Below are 15,410 nucleotides of genomic sequence, written 5' to 3'. Positions count from 1 at the left end.
TCTACATCATCCTACGTCATACGCTATTAACATTCCTCGAATCGCGAAAAAAAAATTAGAAGAGAAGAATAAAGCGATACACAAAATGAGTATTACGGAAAAGGGCCAAATATACCCCTGTACTATGAGAAAAGGGTCAAATATACCCCTCGTTATATTTTGGGGTCAAATATACCCCTGCCGTTATACTTTGGAGCTAAATATACCCCTCATCCGTTAAAGTTGTCCGTGGTGGACATCCGATCCTACGTGGCAGCCACGTGGCATGCCATCTCAACACCCCCTAACCCATTTTACCCCTCCCCTTCTTCCACCACCATTGCCACCATCACCGCCCCACAACCATCTCTTTTTCTGGACATAACCAAAATCGGATATCAATTTAACATATCAGCCCCAAAATCATACTAATTCTGCTTACCGAACATATAATGGAGAAAAGCCCATACTTCTCGAGGGGAACTCCAGGAGAAACAACTACTATATCTGCCTCTTTCAGAAGCTTATCAAAAACTGTCTTCAAATCAAATCTTTCTGATCCAACAAACCATTTAGCTGCATAAAACCATGGACATCTTTTTTACAAACATCAAAATTAAATTATCCTAAAAACTGTATTAACCATAAATGGTACCTTAAATGTTGATCCCTAATTCTCATTTTGATCAAAGGCTATAACAGAAGCCCCCCTAGCAAAGAGCAAGCTTTGTAGCAGCTGACCCTGATTTTCCAAGGCCAACTATCTGTAACCGAAAACAATGTTAGAGAATGAGCTAATGCAAGGAAGTAAAATTGCGAAAATCAAAAGAAATGGCATATATGTAAAAGTAGTTACAGCAACTGTTTGACCCTTAAGGTCTAGTTGAGGAAAGCAGGATTGAATATTTGTAATTGAGGTAGCATTCTTGGCGCTCATCTCGAGTGCTCAGTGCTCTCTCTTAAGCTTGAAGCTTTGAGAGTTGGCGGGATTAGGGATTCCGGGGAAAAACTTATGTATGTGGTGGCGGTAATGGTGGCAATGGCGGTGGAGGGGAAGGAATTTTAGTGGTGGAAAAACAAAGAGAGGGGAGGGGTAACATGGGTTATGGGGTGTTGAGGTGGCATGCCACATGGCATCCACCTCATCAAATGTGTGACAGTCACGTAGGATCAAATGTCCACTATGAACAACTTTAAAGGATGAAGGGTATATTTGACCCCAAAGTATAACGAGAGGTATATTTGACCCTTTTCTCATAGTTCAGGGTTATGTCTAGCCCTTTTCCGAAATTATTATCACAACCTTAATAAATAAAATCACTTCGTTTTATTGTACTTTACTTTTTATTGTGACAACTTGTTGCGGATAATTTTTGTCATATCCGATGGGACCAAATCTCCCCTTCATCTCTTCTTTTACAAATTCTATCAGCAAAATCTAGAGTCAATTGAAATGATGAGTAATTCAAGAAAAAATTATCAACATTGCATGTAACGATATCTATGTTAATCATATCAACAAAAAAAATCAAATCTTCGATAATGGGGGCAATCTTTAGGCACATATTTCCCATTTAGAAATATGGAAGCCAACTACTGTTTAATCTTTTCAATTTTTTTTTTGTGTAAGAAATTCTAGGAAGTAAGAGGATTTCTCTCCTTGAAGTAAGTCAAGGGAAAGAAGAAAACCTTCCCTTATCCTTTCGTGGAGAAAAATCACAACAAATAAACCAATAATAATGTGGAGCCGTATGAACAGAACCTTAGCTATTGGGTTCATGCACTTCAAAGATTGAACAAGTCTAGAACAATTTATTTGTACTACAACATCTTTTTTGTAGTACACAAATTACTGGACCACGACCTCATCAAACCTATGGCATCAATGACAACACAGCCCTTTTCAAAATTTCGTTCTGATAAATGTAATAATTTGTGATGTAATGGTTCAATTGCTAAATGGATCCTTAAAGATTGCACGCACGCTAGACTTTACTCCCTGCGCTCCCAAATAAGTATTGTTTTAGCTCTTTTTCACGTCAGAAAAATAATAAATAAAAAGTATTATTTATTAAATTGCCCCTATTTATTAAATATTTTTTTAGAATTAAGCACTAAGCAATAGTTCTTTAATATAAGGGAGTTGAAAATAATTACTACTAGTTAATGTGTTGGATTTCTAAAGCAACAATTATTTTAAATCTTGTTTGGTAAAACAACACTATTTTAGGACAGGGGAGTACAATATAACTCATTGTAAATTCTCACTGTTCATGGATAATGAGTAATTTATGATTATTCCCTGAAAAACATTTATATGTTTTACAATAGAGGTCATTATACGTTTATAAAGTATATAAAACACATAGGAATTTTTTTTTAACCATACAAGTACACACTGAAAATAAAATTATGTGAATGCAAAGTATTGTTTTGAGCAGTATATATTTTTTAATTTCCCTATATTAGACTATTCCATGGGATATGGGACCATTTTCGACGCGGCATCGCACGGTGACCTATTCGAATTTTTTAATTATGATTCAATGTGAACAGATCTAAATGATGTGACGTGTTTACTGGGTCCAAATTGTTTGACAAAAAAGTTATTCTTTGGATTCGCAAACAACATCAACTCAGATACAGAATGCACCAAAAAGAACAAAATTAAATTAATTCAGACCCCTTTTCATTTAATTTTTCAGAAGATATCATAGAAAATAACCCGTTGAGACAACAAATTTTTGGACTTGGCCGGAATATTAAATATACACACTCTTAATATGGTAACTCCCTCCGTCCTAAATTAGTGATTATATTTTAGTTCTGACGTCAAACTACCAATATTTAAGAATATGTTTTTTCATCAAATTATTATGAGAAAAATTACAATTTGTAATACTTTTTGCATAGTATTTGAATTTTTAATTTTAATTGTAAAATATTCAATTAATCTAATCCAATTTAACTTCGAAGATTAATCAAATTAACTCTCAAAAAGCAAAACATAACAACTAATTAGAGACGGAGGGACTTGAAATTAATTGCGTTCAACTAAGTTAGCATGATTATTTTTTTTTTCAAAAAGTTTTATACTCCCTCGGAATAAAAAAGAATGTCCACTTAGCCTTTATTTTTTGGTTAAAAAAGAGTGTCCACCTACCAAATCAAGAAACAATTAACCTTACTTTTCCATATTACCCTTAATAAGTATTAAGTGACCAAATCTCAACCTATTTAATTATGGACATTTTAGTCAAATTATCTATTTTTGTCTAGAAATTGGGGGTGCAAATGGCTAAGTGAACCCTCTTTTTTATTTGGAGGGAGTAACAAATTACTACATTTTTATATGTAGCTTCCTTTTTCCTATAATAATCTTTCTATGTGACATTAACATTATGTGCAGACACCAAACCGGGAATGCCTTGGCACCATATTAGACCGGAAGCGTAAAATCTCTTTAAAATCGTTCATTTATTTCTTATTCCAATTCACGCGCTCAATATAAAAGACATTTGAGAAAGAAGGAAATGCATGTACACGATAATTACATAAATTTTTTCTCAAGTTTAGCTTAAGCTTCGCATAACACTAACATTCTTTTCTCAAGTTTAGCTTCGCATAACACTAACATACTTTTTTGGTTTAAGTTGTAAAGTTTGGAGAATAATTCAGGAATCAAACGAATTAATGGAGCTCCTTTCATTTCCTTTTTCCTCCTTTTAAGTAAGTAATAGCTAAGCAGCTTTATTTTTTTGAAGGCTTGATCTGAGTTTGTCTTGAAGTGTTCAAAGAAGAGCTCCAATGGTAGGAAAAGCTGAAAATATGTATTTTGGCATAGCCCTCATTATGTTCCTTTATACAAATAAATAAATAAATAAAATTCAAAATGAAATATCTACTCCCTACGGTCACTCCTGCCTCGTTGGTCGTTGCCATATCCATGGCTGAAACATGAAAGGGCCTTTTTTTTTTTTTTTTTTTTTTTTTTTGGCATGGGTTATCTATGTCCAGATTCATAAAGACCTAGCCACCTATTTCAGTTTTTTCAATAACCAGGCTACACATAACTCAGCACACTCATGAAACAATAATTACTACTACGCCTCAGCCCCAAACAAATTGAAATCGAGTACATGAATTTTCACTTACCTTGACAAATTGAAATCGAGTATATGAATTTTCACTTACCTTGTTTATACACTCATGAAACAATAATTACTACTGCGCCTCAGCCCCAAACAAATTGAAATCGAGTATATGAATTTTCACTTACCTTGTTTATACATTTAAGCTCACCAGGGCTGTCACAGGATAGATCATATGTTCCTCCTTTAGAACCTCTATAGACGACAATAAAAGGCGCTAAATCAAATTCCCGGCCATCCTTCAACTTGGGGAACTCACAGAAAACATTAAAGACCAAAAATACCGATCAATGGAAACAAGTTGTAATAAAATGCCTTAGTTTCAATTTAGATACAGACCAAAAATTCAGGCCATCCTTCATAAAGGATATAGGGAGAATAAGCACTTCAACAAAGAATGAAACATTTATCTTTATCTGGTCAGTGCACTAGCAGTCTTGTCCACCTCATAGTTGGAACATGAACTTCGTTCGCAAAATAATTAGGCGAACGAGCAAAACAAAAAACAGATTTCAACTTACTACCTCTTCCCAATTTACCCGCAAACAAGCTACAGCATTATTCCTCTCGACAAAAATGAGCTGTCTTCAGTATCTTTTTTCTAGTGTGTGAATATGACCTGATTCTCCAACCACATCCAAGAACACTGACTGGAGAATCACCTGCCGATTCAGTCAATCATGATGCTCTATCTAAACCACCATGTTGAGCCTCGACCTCAGCTTTCAACTGGCAAAATCATATTCATAAACCAAAAGCAGGCATCAATGATTATGAAAACACATTAAACACGAATTACTTGTCAAAATGTCAAAAAGAAATAATTCTGGGCCACGTATGCAAGTAGTAGGAAGCAGGAGGAGTGATTTAATTTTTCAAAAATAAAATCAAATATTTAGACAACATGGTTCCAGGAACTATATTCTAAGTGGAGAGCAGATCATTAAAAATCTTTCTTAGTTTGATATTGGCTACTTCAATACAGCATTGGGAAGGAAATTGCACGATACAAGTATTCATCAAGATTCAAGACCACTGAATATACTGCAGCACTGGCTGATTTTTGTCACCTAAACTGTTCTTGCAACCTTACACTTACTTTGGTGACAAGTATACCAAAGGAAAGTTGGTAGACTTAGGAAGTACTAACCTGTTGGTTTCTGGATACCCTATTTTAGGGGGTTTGTTCCTACACCAATCTGAAAGCCAACTTCATGCAGACGGCGTGAATCAACATCGCCTTTCAGAGAGCAAGACTGTCGTGTTTCCTCACGTCTACTTAGCCATTTGAACATCTTAAGAGCAAATCAGTTAAGTCACGTGGTCATTCTGATTCATTGATTCTTTAAAGCTACTCAGCCCAAAAGAACCTCTGATCCACAATTACATCCCGAATGTTCTATTATACAAATTGCCAGAATTGGGCATATAGAACTTTGACTCCTCATATCCGGTAAAGAACTTGTTAAAACCCAGATTTTCTGTTCGGAGGAGTTCCGCTACACCCAAACTGTTTCCACTCTGAACCCCATTCCAGCTGTCCCAGTGGCCATTTGACATGACAGAGTTCCTACTCTGGGGAACATTGAGCTGTGAAAATGGAGACTGATGGTTGGCCAGTGTTTGCTCCAGAGCCCTAGAAGAAATTCCATCATATGTGGGTTGATTGTTGGCCAGACTTTGCTCCATAACCCTGGAAGAAATTCCATAAGCATCACCGAATGGAGAAAAATTGTTGCCCATATCAGCAAAACTTTGGTTCTGATGCGGAGTTAGAGATCTTTGCATCAGTAACTGAAGCCTTCCCTCATTTTCGAAAGTATTTAATTGTGGAGGAAAACTTGAAGACATGCCCAAGCTTGAGAGATCAAGGCCATTAGGAAGCCTCCCTTTACCAACTGCCAGAATAGCAGGATCCATAAACTCAATGTCTCCATTACTCACATTTCCAACTTGCAAAGCCTGATGTTGATTATGCAAAGAGGAGGCATCATGCAAGTGACTTCCTGCACAATATAATGATTTGACATAAACCATTAAAATCTCCACACACTATGTCAACACAGTAGAAAAAAAAAACTTTGTAATAACAGACCACGGAGAGAGTCAAAATTTTGTTCCATTCTTTCATAATGAGAAGTAAAACCCGGGGGTGGTGCTCTGTTTAGTGCTGAGAACCCTGGAGGTGCTGACATCTGAGGTCCGGACACTGTCATGAAAATTCAGCGGAAAAAATTAACCAAGTCACTCAAACTTTTCATTTTTTTCTTCTTTTTTAACGAGTACATTTAAAAATGAAACTTGAAACAATGTACAATATAAGATGCAGTTAAGGAAGAAGGAAGTACAAAGATGAGCCATGAACAGACCTGATAGCTTATTGGAAGAGAGATGAGAAAAACTGCTGCCAAAACCAACTGTTTCCTCATTATTAGCTAAGGAGAATCCATTACGAGTACCAATATTATCAAGTTGATAATTTCTGCCATTAGGAAAATCATGACCATGAGGATAATGATTAAAACTTTGCTCAATGTAACTTAGAGACGGTTGAAAATCAGGATTGGTTGGTTCTTCTCTTGCAAAAGAGAACCTCGATTGGTTACTGGTTAATTTTCTTGAGCTTGACACTCTAAGAGACCCTTGTTGGTCATCAGTTTCTCCCAACAACTTGGCAAGGTTCTGAGGAGAAGTTAATGACTCATTCCAAGGATCAAAATCCAGAGACAAAATATTAGATATTATACTGCTCTCTCCAGTATCTACATTAGTACTACAGTTCTCGCTAGGAGCTTCACTTTGAAACCTTTCCACGTGCATCCTCTTACCCTCGTCAGGCAACGGAGAATAACTTCTATTGATAGCTTGCAAATCAGCCACAGAATTCGATACATTCTCCAGGTATCCATTAGTCAATGATTCAACACGAAAAGGCTGTGATACTGAATCTGTTCTCCTGTCCAACTGCATATTGGCACTAACAGGTCCAACACCATTAGTCAGCTGAGGAGAATACCCACTAGGCTGAGCTGGGGAGTGTAAAGAGAGTGAAAGATTTGGTAAATAGACTTTCTCAATAACTACTTCAGGATCCCTATGTCTCTGCTCATTAAAGGTTAGCAAATCATCCTCCATTTCAGGAGTAGAAACTTGCATTACTTCGCTCTGCGTATCCAATCTCACGTCAGACTTTTCTCTTGAGATACAAATCTCATCTGCAGAAGTCGCAGATACCCCGGTCAATTCAAACGGCATTGACTCCTTATATTGATCAATGTAGATGTGCTGTGATTTTTTTTGTCTACCAATGCTCAACGACGACATATCAGAACATACATTCTGGATCTTAACATCTGTGGCATCACTGGAATCTTTGGTAAAACCAGGTCCGTTAGACACTACAGAAATATCGAATGCATTTGTACTACTGGTTGCTATCATATGTTTATCTTTGTCCTTCAAAGACATGGACGGGGTACTATGTAGCTGACCGTTCATAGATGACGAAGAAGGAGGTACCGGAATAGTGGGGTTCTCAGAAGTATAGGTTCGAGGATCTGCTCCTGCATGCTGCTTAACGGGTTCTAAAGTCTCTATTTTCCCTTTCTCTTGAGTAGTTCCACTATCTTCAGTATGAACTACTACTTTTCCTGCATAGGAAGGCAGTAATGAAGCCTCACTTGTGCCTTCAACAGCTGTAGAAAATACCGTTGGATTACATGTCTGGGGCTTCTTATTAAGAGGTCCATTAGAACATGGTACACTGGCAGGTCGATGTTGATTATGTGATGCACGTGTTCCCCTAGTCAACAAAGATCAAACTTTAACAAATAGCACCATATACAATAATACAAATGATAATAAAAGAGTAGCTGCTTAGTGCATACCATGAAGCTCCAGCAGGAAGAGCAGCAGATCTACCAGAGCTACTATTTAGTGGGGAGCCTCTAACACTGGGTGCTGAATTCTGTATGGCAGATGACAGTAAGCTTATATGAATGTATAACCACAATTATCCAATATAACCACAAAAAGATGGAACTGTTTGGGATCTAAGACCACAAAAGTCCCCCCTCCCCGCATTTCAACCCCAACATACAATACTCTCTTTTCCTTTGATCCAAGGAAAGGGAAAAAGCAAACAAAGAGAATAGGAAAATGGTAAGCAAATGGAACGAGACAATCTTACAGTTGCAGCCTTTTTACTAATAGGCTTGTCTACAGAAGCAGAGCTGTTACTGCAGTACTCCTCTGCAGGCGGTGGTAACACACTCCCTGATCGCTGTTGCATACTATTAATGGCACCAGCAATTTGTTGAACTCTACTCCTTCAAAATAATTATGCAAGTTAATTAGCTATCCAGGGAACATTTACATGCATAGGACAGAGACATGCAGACTAATAATGCCCGGACTTCTGATACCGGCACAGCTGTATGTATACTAGAGACCTACTGAAACACAAAATGTTTGGAATAGTTTGTTGCACAGACTAAAGTTGGATGTCTCCTGCAAAAGCCCTGGAAAATGAACTTAATAATTCGATGTTCCTTGACATTTGTTACGTACTACTTGGCAGCTATTGCATTATTCATAAATTGCAGTTAAATCCGCCAAAGGAATAATCAGCTGAATAATCCCAATACCTTGTGTAAGCTGATATGATTTCGTCTTTAGTAAAGCTATCCTCTTGAGACCCAATCTCGTGCAGGTATAAACAATCATAGTTGGTACAGGGCTGAACCAAAAGACAACTAATCCTCGATTACATTATGATACTTAAGGATATAAGGATCAAATGCAAATTCCTAGTCAATAGTTTATTCCAAATTAAAATTCAAACTCATACCACATTTCTCAACCAAGCATGACAGTATTTTGTGGTTCCAAAGCAAGCTCTGCAAACAACGAAATTAAAATGGTTAATGCAAAATCAGAACAAAGTTAGTTGTGTACGTGAACCAATCATCACACTAACCTTAGAGGTCTACCATCCAAAACAAACCCATGTACAGATTGAATACACAGAATTGCTTCCTCCTCCTTTGAATAGGTAATATATCTGTACACAACATTTCAACACTTGTTAACTGATTTTCTTTTGATTGAAGGCTAAATATGAATTGAGGATTTCAACCAGCAAACATAATTTATGATGAAAGCACAACAAGGAATCAGGGGCTTCATAATTGGAGAAAGAGAAGGGGACGAGTTGGTGCGTCACATGGTCAATATTTAACAGAGAAAACTAAGTGAGATTTTGGTTGGATGTTCAGTGGACACACTACCCTTAACACATATTCCTGCAGCTTGCAGTTTTTAACAATAAGAATTTTCAGAGCCAGAAAGTTATAAAGAATCATCACAGGTAATGTGTCATGTCAAATTTGTCTCTGCAAAAGTTGGAATTCACCAAGGAAGCAAACTTTATTTTTTATTGTAGTTAACATTTAGTGATGGGATGGAGGACCCCACATGCAAGGTGTATATCAAAGTAGAGGTTATTTTTTAAGGAAAAATGATTCTCTACAAAGAGCATATTTCAAGTGAAGACTGAGAAACAAGGAAGAGGCTCAAACAAGTGGCTGACATCAAACGAAATGATTGTTCACAATGATCCTTTAGGCCTCATTTGTTTGCACTTAATGGAGGTCTGAATCTTAATCATTCAGATTCAGCCCATTAAGTGCATTTGTTTTTAAGGTCTGAATCTTAGTCATTCAGATTCAGCCCATTAAGTTCATTTGTTTTGTTTCCTTATGAAGCCTCTTAATAGGTCTGAATGAATCAGATCTATAACAGAGTCTTAACACCATTCAGACTCATTTAAATAATACTCTTATTTCATAAAATCTTCCACGACTTCTCTTCTCATGCCTCTAGCTATCCTTTCTCAACCAGATACCAATTTTTAACCTCTTGAACTAGTGAGTTTTCATAAATTAGTCTAGTATTTCTCATATTCGTAACATCTTGGGTGCATTGATGTTTACCAAGAACTCTTGAAAGCGCAAAAATTAACTAATTAACCGTAATAGCAAAATCGTTTTCTTGAAGTTTTTTGGAGTTCTTAAAAACTTTGTTTGAAATCTCATGTATATCTACCTAGTTCATGCTCTAATCTGCACCAGAAAAATTAAACATGAGTGAATCCATCTTCTCAATAAAATCCCTACCTCCACTTCTCAATCTTTGAAAGATCGCAGTGACTCTATAAGACAATAACAACAAATTAAAAAAAAAACTTGAATACTACATAACCCTCTAATCAAATTTGGAACTTAATACATAATACAAGCTTCAAGAAACAAAAGAAACAACAGAGAACGTTCAGAAATTGTGTCAAGTATCAAAAAGTTTACCCCTTTTATCTTATTTTAATAAATTTTCTTACTAGAAAACATCTTGTGGGATTCAGCCATAATAGCTCTCTATCACTTTCAATTGATAGAGAAAGATTTACCAATTTTTTTTAATAATAAGCACAAATTCTTAAAAAATTTAGTGTTACCTTGTTACACTAATTTATTATATTGATATATGGAGTAACTTTTATTTGCATTTTAGATAGTTCAAATTATTTATCAAATATAAATATTCAAAATATTTTTTTCTATCAAAAAATAAATTTATTTTGCTGAAATAAGATTTTTATAATATTTCATTGATATATTGGTTAATTCCATATGCACATTCAGATATTGAAAACAAACAGTCTTAATCGTTCAGTATTCAGATCTAGAGACAACATCTTAATATTCAGATGTATAGTCAGATTCAGACATCTAGATCTTAATGCACATCTTAGTATTCAGATGTATATTCAGATTTAGACGTCTTAATCTTAATGTAAACAAATGAGGCCTTAGTGACCCTCCAAAGCAACAGGGGGAGGAAAAAAATAAAACATAGGAGATAAGATTAAAAAACACAGGGTACAGATGCTTTGGTTAATTTTTGGGAGGCCTTGTACTACATCTTATTTTTGCAGCAATATATAGGAACTTGTAAATTGAAATGTGTTATAGGACATAAAGGCGAAAGCAATATCAGATAAACTTGGACAACTGTGAGAGGCATACAAAGTATTTCGACAATAACACCTATTACAATAGTCGATCTTCAAGTAGCCAGGTAACTCATATCAGGAACAAAACTTACACACTACAAGTATCATTTGCAAATTGTTGAATAGCGCCAGCAGCTGTACGAGATATAGACACCTTCAGAACCTTCCCGTACTGAGAAAAATACTCTTTCCTCTGGAGAAGCTGCTTTTGAGCAATAAAACAAAAAAGTGAGGAGGAATAACAGGCAGATTCAACGGCAGTTAGTTAACTGTTCTATTTTCTTTTTTTCTTCTTGAGGGGTGTTGAAAATTTCACTACAAACGTACATACATCTTCATCAGCTAGACTGAGAGGCAACCCCATAATGTAAACAAGATTTCTTTGAACGACTCGCACATTGCTAAGTTGCTTCCTAGAATCTGCTGTTTTACTTTTTCCCTTGCGAGAGGACAACCTTTTATCAATGTTCATCTCAGCCACTACCCTGTTTTCAACATCAAAGATTATGAGTCATGCTCTTTATAGAGTCTGTCTTAAGAATGCAAAATATGTTCATCGCATTACTTATCACATTTTGCTGCCATGCCAACAATCTTTTCCTTGTTATAAGGAGTGCGACATGCTGGACACCTCCCTTCCGTATTCTCCTTCTCAGCCATATCCATGATGTGATGCCAACACCAGACACATATCTGAAAAAACATGTATCAAATGTTAAAACCTAAATCTACCGATAAATTCACCATTAGCCTAAAGATCACACGTGAAAGAAAATACAACAATTACGCCTTAATTCACCATTAGAGGTTGACTATCGGAAGCAAGTTGAAATCAGGCCATATGAATCCTCACGGATGACTGACCATGTCGCCCATTTAATCTCATGTTACACTAATATAATACAACGAATCTCATCCCAATATAACATAAATAAAATAAAAATTGGGACAAGTTCACAAGAAGTTCTCTATATTTCCTACTAACTTCTAAATTTCTGATGGGAAAGAGACTCGCAAAAAACATAAGATCTGAAGTAGACATACTAGAATGACTAAATATATTGCCAACTAATTGGTATCGCCTATATAGATTTTTTTTCTTCCATTTTGCCCCATTTTTTGTGAATTCAGTCACCCGAATCCACCCACACATTTTGAGATATCAAACTTGGAGTTTTAAATAAAGCAGATTAATGCATATTTGTAAGGGTGCATCATGAGAAGGCATCCTAGTATACCAACAAAGCTTACAACAATGCAACTGCGTTATATATAATAGTTAAGGTTTGGGTTTTGGGTTTAAGAGAAGGCTCAACAGAAACAACATGGTTTTGAACTGGACATGCAGTAGACATTCCAGAAATCAAAAACCCAACCCTCAAAAGCTTTAAAGCAATTGCTATATTCACTTGAGGAGTTATCTCCTTCCGATGACGTACCCTAAAGAACACATTCCAAAGGAGCACCAAAGGATGTGGCTTAGTAGTGGGTGAAAACCTTGGAGACCAAAGTTCAACCCAACAAAGAAAAAAGGCCAGGTGATTTCTTTCTCATCTGCCTAAGCCTGGGTGGGCAAAGTTACCCGATATCTGTGTTGGTGGGAAGTAGGTGGAATAGTCGAGCTGCGTGAAAGTTCGCCCAAACACCACCATTATCAAAAAAATGATAGATCCAATAAGAACTTTCTAAAAAATATAAGGGAAAAACAGCATCTGCAAACCTCGTATCCGCACTTGCAAGGCTTCAACTGCTGATCTGTCAAATCCATCTCCTCAGCACAAAGAGGACATGTCTTATCTCCGTGGTCACTCATTGTTGCCTTCAACAGAATGAAAAATGCCATAATTAACAGAAATATATTCCAGCTGCACAATCAATTCACTAGTACGACACTTTTGTTTACAAGAAACTTATAACTAACTTCCAAGCCTAAAAAAAGAAAAAAGAAAAAAACAACCTTTTTTTCATCACACAACAGTTCATACTGTATAGAGACTTGCAACTTCCAATTGAGGATTTTTTCAGGAGACCTCCTACATCAATTACGGATGAACAGAATCTCAAAGCAAAAGAATGGTCAAAATGAAAATCAAACAATGACATAGAGATTTTTTTCTTGAGAAATAACGACATATATATTTAAAGCTAACCGTCCCAAATTGTTCGACACACTATTACTATTTGGTGTAACATTTTTTTTTTATTAGACTAGTACTTTTTCATTCTACGGTTTTTTAACAACATAACCAGTATAATCCCACAAAACGGGTCTGGGGAGGATAGATTGTATGCAGACCTTACCCCTACCTCGTGGAGGTAAAGAGGTTGTTTCCGAAAGACCCTCGGCTCAAGTGTCGCAAATCAAAGTAGCTATGGGAATTGAAATACGACAGTGAAGAAAACATGGCAACTAACAAGAAAAGCAATACAGAGCACTCAGATAAAAAGAGCAGTAACAAACGCGAAATAATGTGGTAACCGAAACACAGTAAACAACAGATATCAAAAGCAAGAAACTACATGAACAAGGCCAGTACTACGACAGACACAATGCATAGACTACCACCAAGCCTAATCCCGCCGAAAAACGAGACAACGCTCAACTACCTACTAACCTTCTACGCTAATCAGCGATATCCATACCCTCCTATCTAAGGCCGTGTCCTCAGTAGGCTGAAGCTGTGTCATGTCCTGTCTAAGGTCATGTCCTCATTAAGCTAAAGATGTGTAATGTCCTGTCTAAGGTCATGTCTTCAGTAAGTTGAAGCTATGTAATGTCCTGTCTAATCACCTCTCCCCAATACTTCTTCAACCTACATCTACCTCTCCTCATAGCCACATATCCAACCTCTCACACCTCCTCAATGAAGTGTCTCCTCTCAAACATTCCTTTGTTTTTTTTTACTATAAAAATTTGTGATTGAGTAACATTTTTCAAATATGCATATTTTATTTCAAAATATTTAAGAAATCAACGTCAAATTCACACCAAATCTAGATCGGTTACCGAACCAATCCAATGCTCAATCCTTTTTTATGATTCATCAAATATATCAATCAAATATAACAGCGCACACTCAATAGACACCGAACTAGTCCAAGAATAAGAATTTTCACAAATCTACTAAATAATCATATTAAAAAAAATTATCTGAAATCTCCTAAATAATTAAATTAAAAAAAAATACAAAAGAAAAGTTGACCAATTAGACTCAAATCAAAGCCTCATCGAGCAAAATTGAAATAAATAACGCATCCAAACAGTTCAAAAAATCCAATGCAACAACGCACAGTCAATACACAACGAACTAGTCAAAAATAAGAATTATCCAAAATCTCCCCCCCCCCCCCCAAAAAAGTCAAATAAAGAAAAAGACAAAACAAAGAACTTCACCAATTAAACTCAAATCAAAGCCTCATCAAGCAAAATTAAAAAAAAAAAAAGAGAGAGATCATCCAAACAGTTGAAAATTCATTGAGAAGAAGAATAAACAGTGTTAAATCTTAAGATAAATCAATTGAAAATAAGGATCTGAGAAGTTTAGGGTTTTAAGATTTGTACTTACAGTGATCGACAAGGGGAAAATCGCAAAGGATTGCAGAGAGAGAGAGAGAGAGAGAGAGAACCACACACGCCTGTCAAGAGAGAGAAAGTTCGAGAAAGGTCGGCTTTTGCGTGATTGATTGGATGTTTTCTTATGCTGCGGCCCTAGTGCTGTTTACGGGTCGGGTCGGGTCGGGTCGGGTCGGGTCGGGTCGGGTACTAACTTAAATTACGGGTTCGGATTTGTTAGATCTCGAATTGCTGATGCTCTCCATGTGCGTCGTTTACGTTCGTTTTATATGGAAATTTTGCCCGAAAAGTTTTTCCTCGTTTTAAAAGGGTTTATGCTTAAAAGTTTTTTTGTCAAAAGCTATTTTATGTTAATATTTACTTTTTTGTAATTTATGATTTATATTAATAGTAGAATATTTAGTTTCTTTTTTAGTTTAGGAATATTCTAGAATGTTTATTTTCCTTCTAAATCTAGAATATACATTAATTACAAAATGTTTATTTCTTTTTAGTTTATCATCTATAAGGAAAAATAGCATATTTCGTTTTATTTTACTACCTTTAGTTCTATAAATAGTGATGTTGTCTTTACGTGCGGCTCAATAACTTTTGTGGCCTAAAGCGAAACTTCAATAGAAAGCCTTAAACTTATTTT

General features: G+C 36.0%; 1 protein-coding gene across 5 annotated transcripts; it reads right to left on the bottom strand.

The window, feature by feature from the left end:
- Window positions 1–4,411: 4,411 nt before the first annotated feature.
- Window positions 4,412–14,881, bottom strand: LOC132050372 (uncharacterized). Of its 5 annotated transcripts, none has more exons than XM_059441603.1 (14): window positions 14,766–14,881; window positions 12,920–13,018; window positions 11,765–11,892; window positions 11,531–11,684; window positions 11,292–11,401; window positions 9,109–9,192; window positions 8,980–9,028; window positions 8,777–8,868; window positions 8,320–8,458; window positions 8,018–8,097; window positions 6,500–7,932; window positions 6,226–6,339; window positions 5,281–6,136; window positions 4,412–4,859 (listed from the first exon to the last, which is right to left on the bottom strand). In XM_059441603.1, the coding sequence occupies exons 2-13, from the start codon at window positions 13,010–13,012 to the stop codon at window positions 5,514–5,516; spliced, it is 3,099 nt and encodes a 1,032-aa protein (XP_059297586.1). In that variant the 5' UTR covers window positions 13,013–13,018; window positions 14,766–14,881; the 3' UTR covers window positions 4,412–4,859; window positions 5,281–5,513. The 5 variants fall into 5 exon arrangements, with proteins under 5 accessions (XP_059297586.1, XP_059297587.1, XP_059297588.1 ...); XM_059441604.1 differs by having other exon boundaries at window positions 8,320–8,452; XM_059441605.1 differs by lacking the exons at window positions 11,765–11,892; window positions 12,920–13,018; window positions 14,766–14,881 and having other exon boundaries at window positions 11,527–11,664.
- Between the last annotated feature and the right edge of the window lie 529 nt (window positions 14,882–15,410).

This window comes from Lycium ferocissimum, chromosome 3 (assembly GCF_029784015.1).
Source record: "Lycium ferocissimum isolate CSIRO_LF1 chromosome 3, AGI_CSIRO_Lferr_CH_V1, whole genome shotgun sequence".
Lineage (NCBI taxonomy): Eukaryota > Viridiplantae > Streptophyta > Magnoliopsida > Solanales > Solanaceae > Lycium > Lycium ferocissimum.
The sequence above is the reverse complement of the archived record's forward strand: the minus strand, read 5'-3'. Positions and strand labels throughout refer to the sequence as shown.